Source organism: Gossypium raimondii, chromosome 5 (assembly GCF_025698545.1).
Source record: "Gossypium raimondii isolate GPD5lz chromosome 5, ASM2569854v1, whole genome shotgun sequence".
Lineage (NCBI taxonomy): Eukaryota > Viridiplantae > Streptophyta > Magnoliopsida > Malvales > Malvaceae > Gossypium > Gossypium raimondii.
The window spans coordinates 26524510-26545496 of record NC_068569.1 but is presented as its reverse complement, the minus strand read 5'-3'; the positions used below and the strand labels follow the sequence as shown (position 1 = coordinate 26545496).

The 20987-nt window shown below is 33.8% G+C and overlaps 1 protein-coding gene across 1 annotated transcript; it reads left to right on the top strand.

Annotated features, from left to right (window-relative positions):
- The first annotated feature begins 16560 nt into the window (after positions 1–16560).
- Positions 16561–17580, top strand: LOC105766918 (cytosolic sulfotransferase 15). The gene has a single exon (XM_012586461.2). The coding sequence runs from the start codon at positions 16576–16578 to the stop codon at positions 17524–17526; it is 951 nt and encodes a 316-aa protein (XP_012441915.2). The 5' UTR covers positions 16561–16575; the 3' UTR covers positions 17527–17580.
- The last annotated feature ends 3407 nt before the right edge of the window (positions 17581–20987 follow it).

The window sequence follows — 20987 nt, the reverse complement described above, 5'->3', positions numbered from 1 at the left end:
CATTATCCCTTCTGTAATCGTTTTGTTTTCTAAAAATGTTTTCAGTTGATTGCTTTCAGTTCTATATGCTATAATGAAACCCATCACCTCTTGTATTGTTTCCCTGATGCCATCGTGGTAAGCTCTATTCCAGTTGTACCATATATCCCAGAGGGTAATAGCCAACTTCGTGCACTATTCTGAACTATTGTATTGAAAACTTGAACTAACCATTATTTCCAATCTTGTTGCATGTCGTTACTGGAGGGTGTTAAACCAATTTCGTCAAGCACCTACCTCGTGAATTTACAGTCTCGGAAAAGATGTGCAACCATTTTGTCTGCCTCATTACAGACTGGACAGAGTGCTTCAACCTTTAATCTTCTACACACTAGATTTACTAATAGTGGTAGATAGCTATTTGTAATTCTCTATAGATTAATCTTAATTTTGCTGGGTATTTTGAGTTGCCATATCCTTGTAAAATAATGGCTTGTATCATTTGTTTGAGTTGTATTGTTGTGTCTTTGAGAGCTTTGCCCTTTTGTAACGAGCCATCTGTACGCCCTTCACTGTGTACACTCCAAAACTATCTCCTCTCCATACTACATCCTTTTGCACAGGATTTAACGGCAGGATGCCTAGAACACTTTCAACTTGATCTTCTTGGAGTAAATCTCTGATCACATCCTCTTTCTATGTAAATATTTCATTATTTACCAAATCCGCTACTATAGTAAATCTTATATCAATGTTCTAATTTTCTATTATGTCGTTTCTAGGTTTTGGTATCCATATGTCATTCCAAAGGTTCACCAGCTTTCCGTTTCCAATTCTCCATCTCAAGCCTTCTTCTAAAAGACTTCAGGCACCCCAAATGATTCACTAGGTAAAAGAAGGGTAAGACCCTAATCTTGCACTCATAAATTCTCGTTGCGGATAGTATTTAGCTTTCAAAATTAGAGCAAGCAAGCAATCAAGATTGATAATTAGTTTCTGGTGTGTCGTTGAAAGCATCAAAAATAAACTATACTTATGAAATAAAAAAAGAATAGTATAAGGGAAGTAGGGTCAAATCCTCGAGGACTGGATTGCTACAACTTCTTATTACTCAAAAACTTGGGCATAGTCATGTCCAAGAAAAACAGCGTACCTGGGAAAAAAATAAAATAAAATAGAATTAAAAATGTATATGATTCGAAATTAAATAAATTGAAATCACAATTGTAAAAAGAAACAGAATTGAGAAAAAGTGGTTTTTCGATTAAAGGATTCTAGCCTCCGGTTATCTCGATCCTCCTTAGGTTCAATCCTTTTAGGTGATCCTTCTTATGACAGAATAAGTCAGTTATAGTGGAAGAAGACGCCTACGACAACCAACTCTACTTAGATTTTACCCTTATGATTTAAAGAAACCTGACTCTAGCCAACCGTCACTTTTGTAGGACCGTCTTACACTAGATCATCATTTCTCAATGGCGAATGCCACGCCATTTCGTCTCTTGGGCTCGACAACCACTGATGCAGTAAGTTAGTGAACCGACTGTGCAACATTCCCAAAACATATAAAGCGGCCGCCTTTGCACAAGATGAAAAGATCACTTTTGGAAGGACATGGACGGAAGCATTAGTCTCATAATGTGGAGAAATGATGAATACTCGTTGAGAAGGCTAAGTGCGGGTTCTAAGCCTCATGAACCTTTTTTGGGGAATCTTGATAACCTTTGGCTAGATGAGTTTAGTGGCTCATGCTTTTTGGGAAAAAGAAATAAGTTTAATGGAATGGAATTTTATTGGAAAATGAAAAGAACAAAAAGGCTAAGAGCCTTAGGGGAAGGAGTTTTTTAAAGAATTGATCACTGAATATTCATGTTATTCCATCTCATATTTATAATACATAGGAAACCTAGTTTGTTCCTATTTAAACTCTAAAAGATAAATAAAAATATAATATGAAATTAAATCTAAATAATATCATAATAATCCTAAAAATAAAATTTGAATTTAAATAGAGTTTTCTGTTCATAAATCTCTTCCTTGAATTTTTACCTCAAGTCTTTCATACTTTATATTTTCGGCACTTCTTTCCTATTTTGCATGCTAACCCATTTTATCTTTAAATTCACGCTTTTTCCCCCAAAATTTTTTTCCTACAATTTAGTCCCTACAAGATAAAAAATCATAAAAAAAAACTCAAATTAATAGGATCATACTCAAAATATATATGCAATTAACACATAAAAGTATGTCATTTTAGATTATTATTAGATTTCATCCTTGTTTCGCTAACAAGGCAATATTAAACTTTGAAAGATCACTACAAATGCCTTGAAAGGAAATAAGGCTAGCAACAAGAGAAAAGCTTAGAATCATCGATGATCATCTAGTGGTGAAGCCACTAAGAGATACAGGAGGCCATGGCCCCCTCTAAAATGGTACATTTTCAATTTAGGCACTTTATAATTTATAAAATTTTAAATTAGTAATAGTAAAATTACATTTTGACCCCCAAAAATAATAAAAAATTGATTTAACCTTTTCAAAATTATAAAGATGTAGACTATTAAATAAAATGATGAAATTACCTTTTTACTATCATAAAAATATACAATTTAATTTCGACCCCCACAAAAGAATTTTCTAGTTCCACCACTTCGTTTATCATCATTGGAGAACCCAAGCTATGGGAATCTCATATCCCAAAAAGCTTCAATCTCAAAAAATCACCGTCCTCTTAAAAAACCCACCCTTTTAACGCAAAAAAAAAATCAGAAATCTTCAAATGATTCAATAATCACCTAACAAACCTGCTTGGGCCAAGAGAGTAAGACCCATGTCGACAATATACCGGTGTTTACGCTCAGCCACCCCATTCTGTTCAGACATATGAGGACAGGATAGTCTATGAATTATCCCTTGATTTGCCAAGACAGAAGTGAAAGCTCGAAACTCACCCCCAATCACTCTAGAATTGTCAGATATTTTTCTCAAACTGAGCTTTGATTAACTGCTGAAACTGAATAAAGCAATCCATCGCTTGAGACTTTTGATGAATAAGATACATCCAAGTAAAGTGAGTGCGCATGTCAATAAATGAGACATAATACTGATTTCGTCCACAAGTGACTGGCGCAGATTCCCATAGGTCAGAGACTACTAAATCAAAAGGATCAGTATATTTAGTAGTAGAATTTGGAAATGGCAATTTATGAGACTTCCCTTTTTGACAGGCAAAACAGACATTATCAAGGCAAACCTTATTACAAGCAATATTACAGTTATTTAAAATAGTCCTGACAATTGAAGCAGAAGGATGACCAAGACGTTTATGCCACAAAGTAAAAATATCACAGCTATCAGTTCGATTTTGAAGTCCAACATTGGAAATAGAAGGAGCCACAGCAGACGGAGCAGACTCAACTAACGAATAAAAATGATAGAGCCCATCATGAATGTGGCCCTTCAGCAAAATGTCTCGAGTCTTGATGTCCTTAACAACACAATCGGTTGGATAAAATACAAAAAACACATTGTTGTCAGTTACAAACTGAGACACTGACAGGAGATTTTTTCGTATAGTTAGAACACACAAAATATTAGATAAGTTAAGTAATTTATGCTATGTAAGAATTACTGAATTACTAACAAATGAGATCCGAGTAGAAGTCTCGTCACCCATTAAGAGAGAGGATGTACCTGAGTAAGGAGTAGAATCATTCAACGCAGAAGTATCATGACAAACATGGTGTGTGGCTACTGAATCTGGATACTAGGATGCAATGCCAACATGCAATGGAACATAGGAATCAGTACCATCAAGATTGGACACAAACTGAGTAGTATGAATATTAGACCCAGTAGAGTTGGATACATCAGATGTATGCAAATCGGGTAGACAAGGGAGCCCAACACACGGATTGGACCCAGTGTATACACGAGCCCTTGGTTTGGTTCGCCAAGGAATTGAGGGCCCAGACGCAAGACAATCACCGGCACCAGAAAACCCAAGATTGCGTTGACGCATAAGGGAATTAGCAAACTGTACTTGATTGGAAGTTGGCCCACTTGAAACATTGTTTACTTGCGGGCCAAACCCATAATGAAGACCAGAAAGCCTATCATGCACTTGCAGACTATGACCATATTCAGTCAGTCTACCAACAGCAGCACTAGGCCCAAAATTAGCAACACGGGGCCATATTCAGTCGGTCTATAAGCAGCAGCACTAGACCCAAAACCAGCAGCACGCAGCCCAAACAATGAGTCTAGCCTAGGCTCGAATTGATGAGTGAAATGCCCAGGCCCAACATGCAAACTAGACCCATCCGTGATCCCAAATCCATTACTAGTATTAGCAAATGAATTAGAAACCCTAGAGGATAACCGATACAGGTGACGTTGGATCGTCAAAGTCATGATTATAGCGATAATAGCATCATTAGGCTAAATGCCCAATTCGACCGTATATTTGGCACTGAATTCGAGAGAAAAATCCTCTACCACGACCGTTATTTAGATGGCCACCACGAACCAACTCCACCATCAACAGCGATGGAACAGACTCCACAACATTGACATGGATCGGCATGTCTGGAAACACTCATAGCTATCTATTCTCATACTCGAGTAGCACGTCAATGAGGCACTGAAATGGTCATGGTTCAGACGAAAATGATCTAACGTAATCACGGCATCGAACTCATATGGAAGACTTGCAAGAATAATCTCAACTTTCTCCACCTCTAAGACCCGAGAGCCAGAGGCATCGAGCAAGGCACAGGTATTTTGTATTCTTGCTACATAATCTTTAATCGATAGGTTTCCTTTCTTAAAAGAATGCAATTCATGACAAATTCTTGCAATTTCACACCGGTGACTGCCACAAATAGATGAGTGGCAGGAGTCCAAACATTACAAGTCGTTCGAGCGTCAGTAAAGGAGGATAATAGTGAGGGGTGTATGGTAGAGAGCAACCAGGAGGTAAGCAATCGATCTTACTGAGTAAACGTCGACACATTCGGATTTGGAACGAGAGATCCTTCATGCGATTGTATGAAATGTGGTGGAAGAGATAATGTCCCATTAAAAAATCAGGCTAATTTGTAACCTTTAACAATTAACCAAATGTGTTGCTACCACTGAACTAAATTTCCATTGTCTAGCTTAACAGTGCCATGACAAGGAAATGAGTGAATAATCTAATCACTAGTAAACGTCAAACAACCAGGCTCGACCGAAACAGAATCACCAGTAGCTTGGCCTAGGCGGTGCCTTGGAGTTCCTAAAAGTAGAAAACAGCTTCCTAAGCATTTATTCTCATAAATTAAAAAAACAAAGACAACTAAAACGTTCTAAAAAAAACTACAACATATCTTTAGCCCCTTCCTAAAAAACCCCTTTCTTAATGCATCAGATGATGATGATGTGAGAGTCTGGTCATCTTCCCATCGATCTGTTTTATCTTCCACAGAAACAACCAGTCCCACACGCACTGAGCGTCGTCGAAGTCTTCACTTCCGTCCCTTCTTCCGATCTTAGTTCACAAAATCTTTCTACCCAAGATTGGTGGCGACTCCCATGTTCGTTTTCGTTTTCAAAATTAAGTCGACCTCTTTTATAAAAAAAAATGGTTTCGACAGTATTATTTTCTAAAAATGTTTCCAGTTGATTTTTTTTGTTCTATACGCTATAATGAAACCCACCACCTCTTGTATTGTTTCCCTGAAGCCTTCGTGGCAAACTCTATTCCAGTTGTACCATATAGCCCAAGGGGAAATAGCTAACTTCGTGCACTATTCTGAATCGTTGTTATTGAAAATTTGTACTAAACATTTCTTCCAATCTTGTTACATGTCGTTACTTGAGGGTGTTAAACCAATTTCGTCAAGTACCTATCTTGTGAATTTACAGTCCCAAAAAAGATGTGCAACTATTTCGTCTGCCTCATTATAGATTGGACAGAGTGCTTCAACCTTTAATCTTCTACGCACTAGATTTACTAATAGTGGTAGATAGTTGTTTGTAATTCTCCATAAGTTAATCTTAATTGTGCTAGGTATTTTGAGTTTCCATATCTTTGTAAAATAATGGCTTGTACCATTTGTTTGAGTTGTATTGTTGTGTCTTTGAGAGCTTTTCCCTTTTGTAACGAGCCATCTGTACGCCCTTCACTATGTACACTCTGAAATTGTCTCCTCTCCACACTACTTCATTCTTTTGCATAGGATTGACCAGCAGGATACCTAGAACACTTTCAACTTGATCTTCTTGGAGTAAATCTCTGATCACATCCTCTTTCCATGTAAATATTTCATTGTTTATCAAATCCACTACTATAGTAAATCTTCTATCATTGTTCTAATTTTCTATTCATTTCCAGGTTTTTGTATCTATATGTCATTCCAAAGGTTCACCAGATTATCGTTTCTAATTCTCCATCTCAAGCCTTTTTCTAAAAGGCTTCAGGCACCCCAAATATTTCCCTAGGTAAAAGAAAGGTAAGACCCTAATCTTGCACTCATAAATTCTCCTTGCTCACAGTATTTAGCTTTCAAAACTCGAGCAAGCAAATAATCAAGATTTATAATTAGTTTCTGGTGTGTCGTCGAAAGCACCTAAAATAACCTATCCCTATGAAATAATGAAAATAATAGTATAAGGGAAGTAGGGTCAAATCCTCAAGGACTAGATTGTTACAACTTCTTATTCCTCGAAAACCTAGGCACAGTTGTGCCCAAGAAAAACAGTTTAACTGAGAAAAAAATAAAATAAAACAGAATTAAAAATGTGGATGAAATGATATTAAATAAATTAGAATTACAATAGTAAAAAGAAACTGAATTGAGAAAAAAAGGTTTTTCGATTAAGGGATTCTAGCCTCTGGTTATTTCAATCCTCCTTGGGTTCAATTCTAGGCTTTTAGGTGATCTTTCTCATGATAAATAAGCCAGTTATAGTGGAAGAAGATGCCTACGACCACCAGCTTCACTTAGATTTTAGCCTTATGATTTAGAGGAACCTGACTCTAGCCAACCGTTACTTTTGTGGGACTGTCTTACACTAGATCATCATTTCTCAATGGTGAATGCCAAACTATTTCGTCTCTTGGGCTCGACAACCACTAATGCAGTAAGTTAGTGAATGGACTGTGCAATCTTCCCAAAACATATAAAGCGACCGCCTTTGCACAAGATGAAAAGATCAATTTTGGAAGGACATGGACGGAAGCATAAGTCTCATAATGCAGCGAAACGAATAATATTCGTTGGAAAATGAAAGGAACAAAAAGGCTAAAAGCCTTAGGGGGAATGAGTTTTTTTAGAGAAATGATTAGTGAATATTCATGTCATTTCATCCCTTATTTATAGTACATAGGAAACCTAGTTTGTTCCTATTTAAACTTTAAAAGATAAATAAAAATATAATATGAAATTAAATCTAAATAATATCATGATAATCCTAACAATAATTCTAAAAATAAAATTCGAATTCAAATAGAGTCTTTTGTTTATAAATCTCTTTTTTGAATTTTTGCCTCAAGTCTTTCATACTTTCTCTTTTCGGCGCCACTTCCTTCCTATTTTGCATGCTGACTCATTTTGTCTTTAAATTCACGTTTTTTCCCCAAATTTCTTTTTTCCTACAATTTAGTCCCTACAAGATAAAAAACCATAAAAAAATCAAATTAATAGGATGATACCCAAAATATATATGCAATTAACACATAAAAGTATGTCATTTTAAATTATTATCAATTTCCATCCTTGTTTCACTAACAATGCAATATTAAACTTTTAAAGATCCCTACAAATGCCTTGAAAGGAAATAAGGCTAGCAACAAGAGAAAAGTTTAGAATCATCGATGTTCATCTAGTGGTGGAGCCACTAAGAGACCTAGGGGGGCCATGGCCCCTCTAAAATGATACATTTTCAGTTTAGGCACTTTATAATTTATAAAATTTTAAATTAATAATAGTAAAATTACATTTTGACCCCCAAAAATAATAAAAATTTGATTTAACCTTTTAAAAATTATAAAGATATAGACTATTAAAATGATGAAATTACATTTTTTACTATTATAAAAATATATAATTTAGTTTTGACCCCCACAAAAGAATTTTCTAGTTCCACCACTGCGTTTATCATCATTCGAGAACCCAAGTAATGGAAATCTAATCTCCCAAAAAGTTTCAATCTCAAAAAATCACCGTCCTCTTAAAAAACCGACCTTTTCAACTCAAAAAAAATCAGAAATCTTCAAATGATTCAATAATCACCTAACAAGAATAATCTCAACTTTCTCCACCTCTAAGACCCGAGAGCCAAAGCCATCGAGCAAGGCACAGGTATTTTGTATTATTGCTACATAATCTTTAATCTATAGGTTACCTTTCTTAAGAGAATGCAATTCATGACGAATTCTTGCAATTTTACACCGGTCACTGCTGCAAATAGATGAGTGGTCGTAGCCCAAAAATTTCAAGTCGTTCGAGCGTCAGTAAAGGAGGATAACAGCGAGGGATGTATGGTAGAGAGCAACCAAGAGGCAAGCAATCGATCTTACTGAGTAAACATCGACGCATTCGGATTTGAAACGAGAGATCCTTCATACGATTCCACGAAACATGATGGAAGAGGTAATGTCCAATTAAAAATCTGGTTAATTCGTAACCTTCAACAATTAATCGAATGTGTTGCTGCCACTGAACTAAATTTCCATTGTCTAGCTTAACAGTGTCATGACAAGGAAATGAGTGAATAATCTGATCACCAGTAAACGTCAAACAACCAGGCTCAACCGAAATAGTATCACCAGTAGCTTGGCCTGGGCGGTGCCTTGGAGTTCCTAAAACTAGAAAACAGCTTCCTAAGCATTTATTCTAATAAATTAAAAAAATAAAGACAACTAAAACGTCCTAAAAAAACTAAAACGCATCTTTAGCCCCTTCCTAAAAACCCATTTCTTAATGCATCAGATGATGTAGACGTGAGAGTCTGGTCACCTTCCCATCGATCTGTTTTATCTTCTACAGAAACCACCAGTCCCACATGCACTGAGCGTCGTCAAAGTCTTCGCTTCCTTCCCTTCTTCCGATCTTAGTTCACAAAATCTTTCTACCCGAGAACCATACCCACCTCGTCTGTCGACATTTAGGAGGTAATCTGAATCAGGGGGATTTCTTCCACCTAGTATCGTGGCGAGTCAAACTGTCACCCCTAAACTGCCAGTTCGTACACCACACCATCCACTTCTCGGGAGATATGCCTAAAAGATAAGTGATTAAACTTGGAGTTTTTTGTTTTATTTCATTTACGATATTGCCAATAATCGACCTGTCATTTTCCTCAAATCTGATTTTTTTAATCACTGTTAAGGCGTCTCTTTCGATACCGACTTCTCCAAATCCCAAGTCTTCTGCCAAGTTCACCGCATGTAAACAAGCGATGGCTTTAGCAGTGGTCGGGTCGCTCACATTATCCCACGGTTAAATACACGATCCCATGACCAAACCTACTTCATTTCTAAAAATAATGCCTGCTACTGCTTTTTTCAACTGATTTAAATAGGAAGCGTCAAAGTTTCCAGTTGATTGCTTTTTGTTCTATATGCTATAATGAAACCCACCACCTCTTGTACTGTATCCCTGATGCCTTCGTGGTAAACTCTATTCCGGTTGTACCATATATCCCAGAGGGTAATAGCCAACTTCGTGCGCTATTCTGAACTGTTGTTATTGAAAACTTGCAGTAACCATTATTTCCAATCTTGCTACATGTCGTTACTGGAGGGTGTTAAACCAATTTTGTCAAGTACCTACCTTGTGAATTTATAGTCCCGAAAAAGATGTGCAACCGTTTCGTCTGCCTCATTATATATTGGACGGAGTGCTTCAACCTTTAATCTTCTACGCACTAGATTTACTAATAGTGGTAGATAGTGGTTTGTAATTCTCCATAGGTTAATCTTAATTTTTGCTAGGTATTTTGAGTTGCCATATCTTTGTAAAATAATGGCTTGTATCGTTTGTTTGAGTTGTATTGTTGTGTCTTTGAAAGCTTTGCCCCTTTGTAATGAGCCATTTGTACCCCCTTCACTGTGTACACTCCGAAACTGTCTCCTCTCCACACTATTCATCCTTTTGCATAGGATTTAACAGCAGGATGCCTAGAACACTTTCAACTTGATCTTCTTGGAGTAAATCTCTGATCACATCCTCTTTCCATGTAAATATTTCATTGTTTATCAAATCCGCTACTATAGTAAATCTTATATCAATGTTCTAATTTTCTATTATGTCGTTTCCAGGTTTTTGTATCCATATGTCATTCCAAAGGTTCACCAAATTTTTGTTTCCAATTCTCCATCTCAAGCCTTTTTCTAAAAGGCTTCAGGCACCCCAAATGTTTCCCTAGGTAAAAGAAGGGTAAGACCCTAATCTTGCACTCATAGGAGGATTGCTAAAACTTTTTACTCCTCGAAAACCTGGGCACATTTGTGCCCACTAAAAATAGTGTACCTCGGAAAGAAATAAAATAAAACAGAATTAAAAATATGGATGAGTCGAAATTAAATAAATTGAAATGCAATTGTAAAAAGAAACAGAATTGAGAAAAAGGTTTTTCGATTGAGGGATTCTAGCCTCCGGTTATTTTGATCCTCTTTGGGTTCAATTCTAGGCTTTTAGGTGATCTTTCTCATGATAGAATAAGCCAGTTATATTGAAAGAGGGTGCCTACGACCACTAGCTTCACTTAGACTTTAGCCTTATGATTTAGAGAAACCTAACTCTAGCCAACCGTTACTTTTGTGGGACAATCTTACACTAGATCATCATTTATTAATGGCGAAAGCCACGCTATTTCGTCTCTTGGGCTCGACAACCACTGATGCAGTAAGTTAGCGAACGGACTATGCGACCTTCCCAAAACATACAAAGCGGCTGCCTTTGCACAAGATGAAAAGATCACTTTGGAAGGACATGGACGGAAACATCAGTCCCATAATGTGGAGAAATGAAGAATATTCGTTGAGAAAGCTAAGTGTGGGTTCTAAGCCTCATGAACCTTTTTTAGGGAATTTCGATAATCTTTGGCTAGATGAGTTTAGTGGCTTATGCTTTTCGGAAAAAAGAAATAAGTTTAATGGAATGAAATTTTATTGGAAAATGAAAGGAACAAAAAGGCTAAAAGCCTTTGGGGGAACGAGTTTTTTTACAAAAATAATCAGTGAATATTTATGTTATTTCATCCCCTATTTATAGTACATAGGAAACCTAGTTTGTTTCTTTTTAAACTCTAAAAGATAAATAAAAATATAATATGAAATTAAATCTAAATAATATCATAATAATCTTAATAATAATTCTAAAAATAAAATTCGAATTTAAATAGAGTCTTCTATTTATAAATCTCTTTTTTGAATTTTTGCCTCAAGTCTTTCATACTTTGTATATTCGGCACCACTTCTTTCCTATTTTGCATGCTGACCCATTTTGTTTTTAAATTCACGCTTTTTTCCTTCGAATTTCCTTTTTCCTGCAATTTAGTGCCTAAAAGATAAAAAAAATCTTAATAAAAACTCAAATTAATAGGATCATACTCAAAATAGATATGCAATTAACACATAAAAGTATGTCATTTTAGATTATTATCAATTTCCATCCTTGTTTAGCTAACAAGGCAATATTAAACTTTGAAAGATCCCTACAAATGCCTTGAAAGGAAATAAGGCTGGCAACAAGAGAAAAGTTTAGAATCATCGATGTTCATCTAGTGGCGGAGCCACTAAGAGACCCAGGGGAGCCATGGCCTCCTCTAAAATGATACATTTTCAATTTAGGCACTTTATAATTTATAAAATTTTAAATTAGTAATAGTAAAATTATATTTTGACCCCTCAAAAATAATAAAAATTTGATTTAACCTTTTAAAAATTATAAAGATATAGACTATTAAAATGATAAAATTATATTTTTAATATCATAAAAATATATAATTTAATTTCAGCCCCACAAAAAATTTTCCAGTTCCACTACTGCGTTCATCATCATTCGAGAACCCAAGAAATGGAAATCTAATCTCCCAACAAGCTTCAATCTCAAAAAATCACTGTCCTCTTAAAAAACCCACCCTTTCAACGCAAAAAATTCAGAAATCTTCAAATGATTCAATAATCACCTAACAACTCCGGCTTTTGACATGAACAATAAGCATAAAGTGAAATCAAAGACGATCTATATTGTTTTGTATTTAGTGTTTCACATGGTCATATTATTTTTAATTCGCACATATAATTTATTTTTTCATTCAATCTATAAAATGAATCACATTTTATGTCATGTTTGTATTGTGTATTAATTTATCACATAATTTATCATACAAATTTACTTTTAAATAATATTTATACATTTGTACCTGTACAGCCCAATTTCGCCCTAAGCCCAGGCAAGCCCAATTACAAGACCCAATAACCCAAGGCTCAAAACAAGGCCCAACTGGCCCATTTCCCCCCAAAGTCAAGCTAGTGTTTCAGAAAAGAAACCCTAGCGCCGCACCAAGGGTCTTTAGACCCTTGGTCTTCTGGCACCGCGCCGCCACTGTCCCATTGCCGCTCACCTGCCCTCTGCCACTGCTACCAACGTCGCCCACTTGCCGCCTCAGCCACCTGCAACACGCAACAGTGAAAAAATAGAAAAAAATAGAAACAACTTGTAACAATGGCTATATAAAGCCATTCAAACATCTATAATGGGTTCGGCCCCTCTTTCACGATTTGAAGAAATAAAAAAGCAAAACAAGCAGATTCAAAAACCCTTTTTTCGGTATATCTATTTTCCTTTTCTATTTTTATTTTTTCTCTTTATTTTTTTCCTTTCGAAACTATTTGTATTCGATTTTGTTTCTTTTATTTTTTAAAACTATATATATCTATATAATGTATAAACGTAAAAAAAATACCTTTTTTTATTTTTCTGGCCACCGTACACGGTAGCCGGTGCGACGGCGTCGACGGCGGCTCTCCTCACCGAATTCCAGGCCGGACATCAGAGAAAGGGGGGAGGCTTGAGAGTTTTTTAAGGGTTTTTTTTTTTTGAGAAAAAGAAAAAATGAGGAATTTTGAAAAATTTTGGCTTTTATAGCCTTTACCAAACGGCGCCGTTTTGGGAGGGTCAGGGAAGCCCCTTAAAAAGATTTTTCATATTTTTTATATTTTTATGCATATACATATATATCTTTTTACCTTTTTTATAATTTTATTCATTTATTTATTTATTTTATTTCATTTTCATTTTCATTATTGATTTGAAAGAATGCTTTAATTTTATTTGCTTGTATACATTGCTATTTCGTATGTTATTGATCTGTTCTTTTTATTTATCTTATTTTCGTTGTTATTACTCGTGTTTTTTTTACATCATCTTATTCATCTTTATTTAGTTACGCATATTAACATCATATCTTATTTCTACTATTTCGTGTTAAATTATTTCATTCGATGTATGAATTATGAATTTTGAATAAACAAAATTTCGTGTTTAGATTTGAGAAAGTCGTACCCTAACTTACTGAGTTTCGACTTTCACAATAAATCTAAAGACATGAATCTTTGCAAACTCGAGTTTTTAAACGATCTCGGGAATTAAGAAAAGATCTTGTCCTAACTTACTGGGCATGATCCCTTTTCTAAACCTGAGATAATTAAATGTCTTTTTAAAAAAGTAAATTTTTCGGCATGTATTCTCGTATCGAGAATTCGATACGTCGTGTCCTAACGCATTGGATATGACATGTTGTTTTCTCGATATGAGGATTTCTAAAAAATAATAAAGGCAATGTTTCGCATTTGGGAATTTGAGAAAGCATGCCCTAATGTGTTGGGTTTCGTTTTTTTCGTTCGATCAAATAGCCAAATATCCTTTAAAATTTCAAAGTAAGACAATATTTTGCGTTTGGAAATTCGAGAAAACGTGCCCTAATGTGCTGGGTTTCGATTTTTTCGTTTGACCAAATAGCCAAATATCCTCTTAAATCTCAATCCATGTCATTCAAGTTTTTTTAGGATCGTATTTTGAATCTCTTTAAAGTTTTCAGTTTTCGACACTAAGACATTAAGTAATCAACTAGGTACCAAATTTTGGGCGTATCAAGGGTGCTAATCCTTCCTCGTGCGTAACCGACTCCCGAACCTGTTTTTCTAAATTTTGTGGACCAAAACCGTTGTTTTAATAAAATCAAATTGTTTATTAAAAACAACTATTTTTCAAGGTGACCCGATGACACCTTATCAAAAAGGATTGGTGACGACTCCCCTTTTTTTCGTTTTAAAATCCAAGTCAAGCCCGTTTTCATCAAAAAAATGGTGTCAACAGTACCCATATTCGAGATGTGCTTGTGATTTTTAATATTAATTGTAACACATTAATAATTCTTATATATATATTTTTGTAAGTTCATGAATTTATGTCGTGATTTTGTTGTTTTTAGTCATGTTATATTTTGGTTTTAACATATTATATTTTTTCACTATATGCAGGGTCAAACCAGAAAAATTTTATAGGGGTCGAAATTAAATTATAATTTTTATGATAGTAAAAATAGAATTTCACCATTTTAATAGCTTTTATCTTTGTAATTTTTAAATAATTAAATTAAATTTTTATCATTTTTAAGGGAGCTAAAGTGCAATTTTATCTTTTATAATTTAAAATTTTAAAAAATTTCAAAGGGTGTAAATAAAAAATTTTCTATTTTAGAGGCGCCGGCCCCTGCGAGCACCTCTGATTTTACCCTAATTCCTGTGAATAATTTCTTACCATGGTCAAAAGTTTATTTTTAAATTTAGTTAGTTAAATATTAAGTTATTAATTATTTAATATAATTAAAAGGAAAATTTTGTGTAATTAATTGTTTTATTTTATGAAAGACTATAATTAATTATTTTAATCCTTTGCCTAGTGGGTACAAAATCATGTTTGACTTTTCATTATTTTTAGATTAATAATAAATTTCAATATTTTAGAATTATTAAATGATATTATTTTTCTAAGCAATCAAAGATATTTTATTAGAAAAACAGAACATTAGAACAAGGAAGATAACAAAGTGTATCAAGGCACACATTACCCCAACCCAGATCAACATTAAACAATTTGATTGAGATTAACTTTTTCTGGCTCAGCAAAAATATTTTATTAAAGATCAACTTAAATTAAAAAGAAAATTAAAGCACGTAGTCATTAATTTATTATGATGATTCTAGTGTTATAAAATAATCAAATTTGTAGTCATCTAAAGCCAATGACTTAATTGCGCCTACCACGAACGTGGTGTCATCCACCAAATGCTAATAAACTAATCTTCAAAAATGTTGTGTTTTTCAATTATTTAACCATTGGAAGACGTAATTAAACTAATAAATAGATATAAAAAAAACCATTATTACAACACCTGTGATTTTTGAGCAAGAATATTATATATATTGATTGTTCTGAATCATTGGAATTACAATATCATGGAGAGCAAGAAAAGTAGCCTGGCATCATCCACCCCAAATATCTCACCTTCTGCCCTAGGTTTAACCCAATTCCAAGGCTTTTGGATCCCCTCTCGTATTGCTCCCATTTCATCCATAATCTCATTTCAGAAATATTTCCAGGCTGTAGATGAAGATATTTTTGTTGCCTCTAAGCCGAAAGCTGGCACCACTTGGCTCAAGGTTTTGGTGTTTACAATTGTCAACCGTCATTCTTAGACGCTCTCAAATACTCCTTTGAACTCTGCAAATCCTCATCAACTAATTTCACATTTTGAGATCAAATTTTATAAGGAAAACCCTAATCCTGATCTCTCTAAAATCCTGTCCCCAAGGTTATTTTCTACTCATCTTCTGTATCTAATGCTAACCGATTCCATCAAACGTTCGAATTATCAGAGTATTTATATAACCCGTAATCCGTTTGATATCGTCATCTCAAGTTATAATGAAAGATTATAATGAATTATTTTAATCCTTTGCTTAGCAGCTACAAAATCATGTATCAAAAAATTAGGGATTTTGGCTTTTTTTATTTTTATATTAATAATAAATTTCAAATATTTTTGAAATTATTAAATATTCTTATTTTTCTAAGAAATCAAAGATATTTTATTTTAAAAAAAAAACATTAGAACAAAAAAGATAATAAAGTGCATCAAGGCACACAATACCCCAACCCAGATAACCTTTTTTTTTTTTTCTCAGCGAAAATATTTTCTTAAAGATGAACTTAAATCGAAAAGAAAATTAAAGCCTCAATCATTTGAGACGTAGTGATTCTAGTGTTATAAAATAATCAAATTTGTAGTGATCCAAACTAAACGACTTAGTTGTGCCTCCCATGAACGTGGTGATATCCACCAAATCTTCCACAAAACCCAAATGCTAATAAACTTATCTTTAAAAATGTTGCTTTTTTCAGTAATTTAACCATTGGAAGACGTAATTAAGCAAATAAATAGATATTAAAAAAAAACCCCATTATTTTCAGCACCTGTGATTTTTGAGCAAGAATATTATATATACTAATTGTGCTAAATCATTGCAATTACAATATTATGGAGAGCAAGGAAAGTAGCCTGGAAACATCCACCCCAAATGTCTCACCTTCTGCTGCAGCATCTAATGCATATGCGCTAGGTTTAACACAATTCCAAGGCTTTTGGATCCCTTCTCCGCGTGTTCCCACTTCATCCATAATCTCATTTCAGAAATATTTCCAGGCTCTTGATGATGATATCATTGTTGCCTCTAAGCCCAAAGCTGGCACCACTTGGCTCAAGGCTTTGGTGTTTACAATTGTCAACCGTCACTCTTATACGCTCTCAAATACCCCTTTGAACTCTGCAAATCCTCATCAACTGATTCCATTTTTTGAGTTCAAGCTTTATAGGAAAAACCCAAATCCCGATCTCTCTAAAATCCCATCCCCAAGGTTGTTTTCTACTCATCTCCCATATCAAATGCTAGCCGATTCCATCAAACGTTCAAATTGTCGGATTATTTATATAATCCGTAATCCGTTTGACATCGTTGTCTCACTTTGGCACTTTTTTAGATTTTTGGATGATTCGTCAGTGGAAGACTGTTTTGAGATGTTTTGTAGAGGTGAAGAAGGGTATGGACCCTTTTGGGACCATGTTTTAGGGTACTGGAACATGAGCTTGGAGAAGCCATCGAAAGTATTGTTCTTGAGATATGAAGAGTTGAAGGAAGATCCAGTGGCTCAAACAAAGAGATTGGCTGAATTCTTAGGATTTCCTTTCTCCATGGCAGAAAAGAAAACAGGTGTGGTTAACCAAATTGTTGATTTTTGCAGTTTCAACAATTTGAAAGATTTGGAGGTCAACAAAACTGGAAAAATGGCAAAAGCAATATTACCTAATAATTTGTTTTTCAGGAGTGGAAAAGTGGTTGATTATGTTAATTATCTCACTCCTGCTGCTGTGAAGCGTTTCAATAACATTTTAGAAGAAAAATTAAGTGGATCTGGTTTAATATTCAAGTAAATTTTTTTAGTAATATTTGCTCTCAGAATGAAGTTGCAGATTGCATGGCTAAAATCGCTACCCAATTTGTTAGTTTACAATTATTTGTTGCTCCTCCAAATATAGTGAAAAACATATTGTTAGAATATCGTAACAAAACCTTAGTATTATAATGAAACTAGTGGTTGTAATCACATAGTTTATGTTTCATTCTACCAAAAAATGTCATGTACAAAGTTTTTCCTTTATTGTAAAATGTTGTATTTTTTTTCCTTTTGTTTTATGTCTACCTTTTGTGTGTTGATGTGTTCGCATCAAGTTACCTATTTTCTAATAAATTTATGTTTTCAGCATTACTTTTCTAATATTATTAGTTTCTCGAAATTTGAGCATTTGATAGTAATGAAATTTCGCATAGAATTTTATCCAAAATTTTAAAATATTCATTATATACAAAAGCATAAAAGTATATAAAACAAAATTTAATTTTCCACTATATGCACCTAATTTTATCCAAAAAAGAAAAAAATTGTTGATAATTTTATTCAAAATTTAAGGTAATTAGTTTTTCAATTCTAAATTGTAAACCTTATCTCCTTGAAGTTGCAGTGGAGTAGGTTGAAGTTACTAGTCTTATCTCCCTGAATTTGCTATGGAACAGACTAAAGATAACGAATCTTATCTCCATGAAGTTACAGTGGAGCAAATTGAAGCTATTAATCCTATCTCTCTGAAGTTGCAGTGGAGCAGATTAAAACAATGAATCCTATACCTCTGAGGTTGCAGTAGGTCGGATTAAATCTACCATAGCAATTTTTATCTCCTTGAAGTTGTAGTGGAGCAGACTGAAGATAACCAATCTTATCTCCCTGAAGTTGCAGTGGAGTAGATTAAAGCCACAAACCTTATCTCCCTGAAGTTGCAGTGGAGCAGGTTGAAGATACCAATCTTATCTCCCTGAAGTTACAGTGGAACAAATTGAAGCTATAAGTTATTGATCTTATCTCTCTGAAGTTGCAGTAGAGCAGATCATAGCAAATGTTATCTCCCTGAAGTTGCAGTAGAGCAGTTACAGTAGAGCAGATTGAAGCAACATTTCCTATATTCCTAAAGACGCAGTGGATTGGAATGAGGCTACTTGAAGAGAATAAGCACCAAAAAAAATTCAGCGAGACCAGGCAAAATTGCTCTTTCTTAAAAGCCTTTGCTCTATTCTCGTTACAAGACAATGAGCAAAGAGGGGCAGCTGTAATAACCCAAATTTGCCCGGCCCTAGACATAAAAAACCAAACAAAAATAAATGATAATTGCCCAGTCCATTTACAGCCAATTTAAAGTCATTTACAATATGACCCAACGGCCCAAATAAAAAGAAAACCCTAATGGCCCAAGTGACCCAAAAACCTAAAACATTTTCAGAAAACCCTAGCTCCTCCTAAGCCATGTGCGCCGCACCTTTCCCTCGGGCGCACATCCTGATCTCTCTAAAATCCTGTCCCCAAGGTTATTTTCTACTCATCTTCTGTATCTAATGCTAACCGATTCCATCAAACGTTCGAATTATCAGAGTATTTATATAACCCGTAATCCATTTGATATCGTCATCTCAAGTTATAATGAAAGATTATAATGAATTATTTTAATCCTTTGCCTAGCAGCTACAAAATCATGTATCAAAAAATTAGGGATTTTGGCTTTTTTTTATTTTCATATTAATAATAAATTTCAAATATTTTTGAAATTATTAAATATTCTTATTTTTCTAAGAAATCAAAGATATTTTATTTTAAAAAAAAACATTAGAACAAAAAAGATAATAAAGTGCATCAAGGCACACAATACTCCAACCCAGATAACCTTTTTTTTTTTCTCAGCAAAAATATTTTCTTAAAGATGAATGTTGACACCATTTTTTGTGAAAACGGGGTAGACTTGGGTTTTGAAAAATAAAAACGAAAGTGGGAGTCGCCACCTATCTTTTTTGATAAGATGTAATCGGGTCACCTCATAAAACGGTTGTTTTTAATAAACGGTGTAGATTTATTAAAACAATGCTTTTGGTCTGCGAAATTCAAAAAAATAGGTTCGGGAGTCGGTGACGTACGAGGAAGGATTAGCACCCTCGTAACTCCCAAAATTGGTACCTAGTTGATTAATTGGTGTCTTAATATCAAAAGTGTGCAAAGATTTTAAAATACAATCCTTGTATTAAAAAACTTGGATAAATCAAATTAGCCACTTAAGACCTTCTCCTTTTAGAGAGAGAAAATATCATACCCAATGAGTTAGGGCATGATTTTTCACCTCCTCAAAAATGAGCTTTGTCTAAAAACTCATGCAATAAAATTTAAAAAGATATTCAATTGTTTATGTCAGATGAAAAAATTGCAGCCCAATAATAGAGAGAGAAAATATCATACCCAATGAGTTAGGGCATGATTTTTCACCTCCTCAAAAATGAGCTTTATCTAAAAACTCGTGCAATAAAATTTAAAAAGATATTCAATTGTTTATGTCAGATGAAAAAATTGCAGCCCAATATATTAGAGCATAATTTCTCAGAATTCTAAACATTGAACATTGCCTTTATTTATTTTTTAGAAAAATCCTCATCTCGAGAAAACAATGTGTCATATCCAATGCGTTAGGACACAACGTATTGAATTCCCGATAATGAGCTTTTATTTATGTTTTTTTGATTAAAGAGCTTTCTCGATTATTTAGATTCAACGAAGAAAATTGGAACCCAATACGTTAGGGCTCAATCCTCTCGAAGATCCCAAATACTGAGTATTGCTTTTATTTTTGAAATTTTCCTTTTTCACGAATCTAAGTAAAAATGGGTGTAATGGAATAACAAGGATGATAATGCAAGAAAAAAACAATACGAACAAGAACGAAAGGTAAATAAAAAAGAAGACAAATATATATAAGCATAATCAATCACGTATGCACAATAACATGTAATAAACGAATAAAATCTAAGGCGTAAAAAAATAATAATAACGGACATGTAAATAAATAAATAAACGAAGAAAATGAATAAAAATATAAAAGATGTATATATGTGTATAAAATTATGGAAATATGAAAATATATACACATATTTTACAACTATTATACATAAAAATATATGTCAATGTTTATGTACATACATGTATGTATATAACAATCATGGAATATAAAAAGTATATGTGTAGGTATACATGAATTATGAAATATAAAGAATATGTATATATACAAAATACACATTATAAAAGTATAAAGAATATGTAAGTATATATATATATGAAAATAAAATACATTTATAGACATATATGTAGATATATATATATATATATAATTATGAAAAAAATGTATATAGATACATATTTGTATATATGGATAAATTATAACAAAATGCATATGTGTATATATATATATAAAACACATGTATATGTATATGTATAACAAAGATTTCAAGTTAAAAAATATATATCAAT

Coding starts and splice junctions, on each gene's coding strand:
- LOC105766918 (XM_012586461.2), top strand. CDS start 16,576: ATGGAGAGCAAGGAAAGTAGCCTGGAAACATCCACCCCAAATGTCTCA.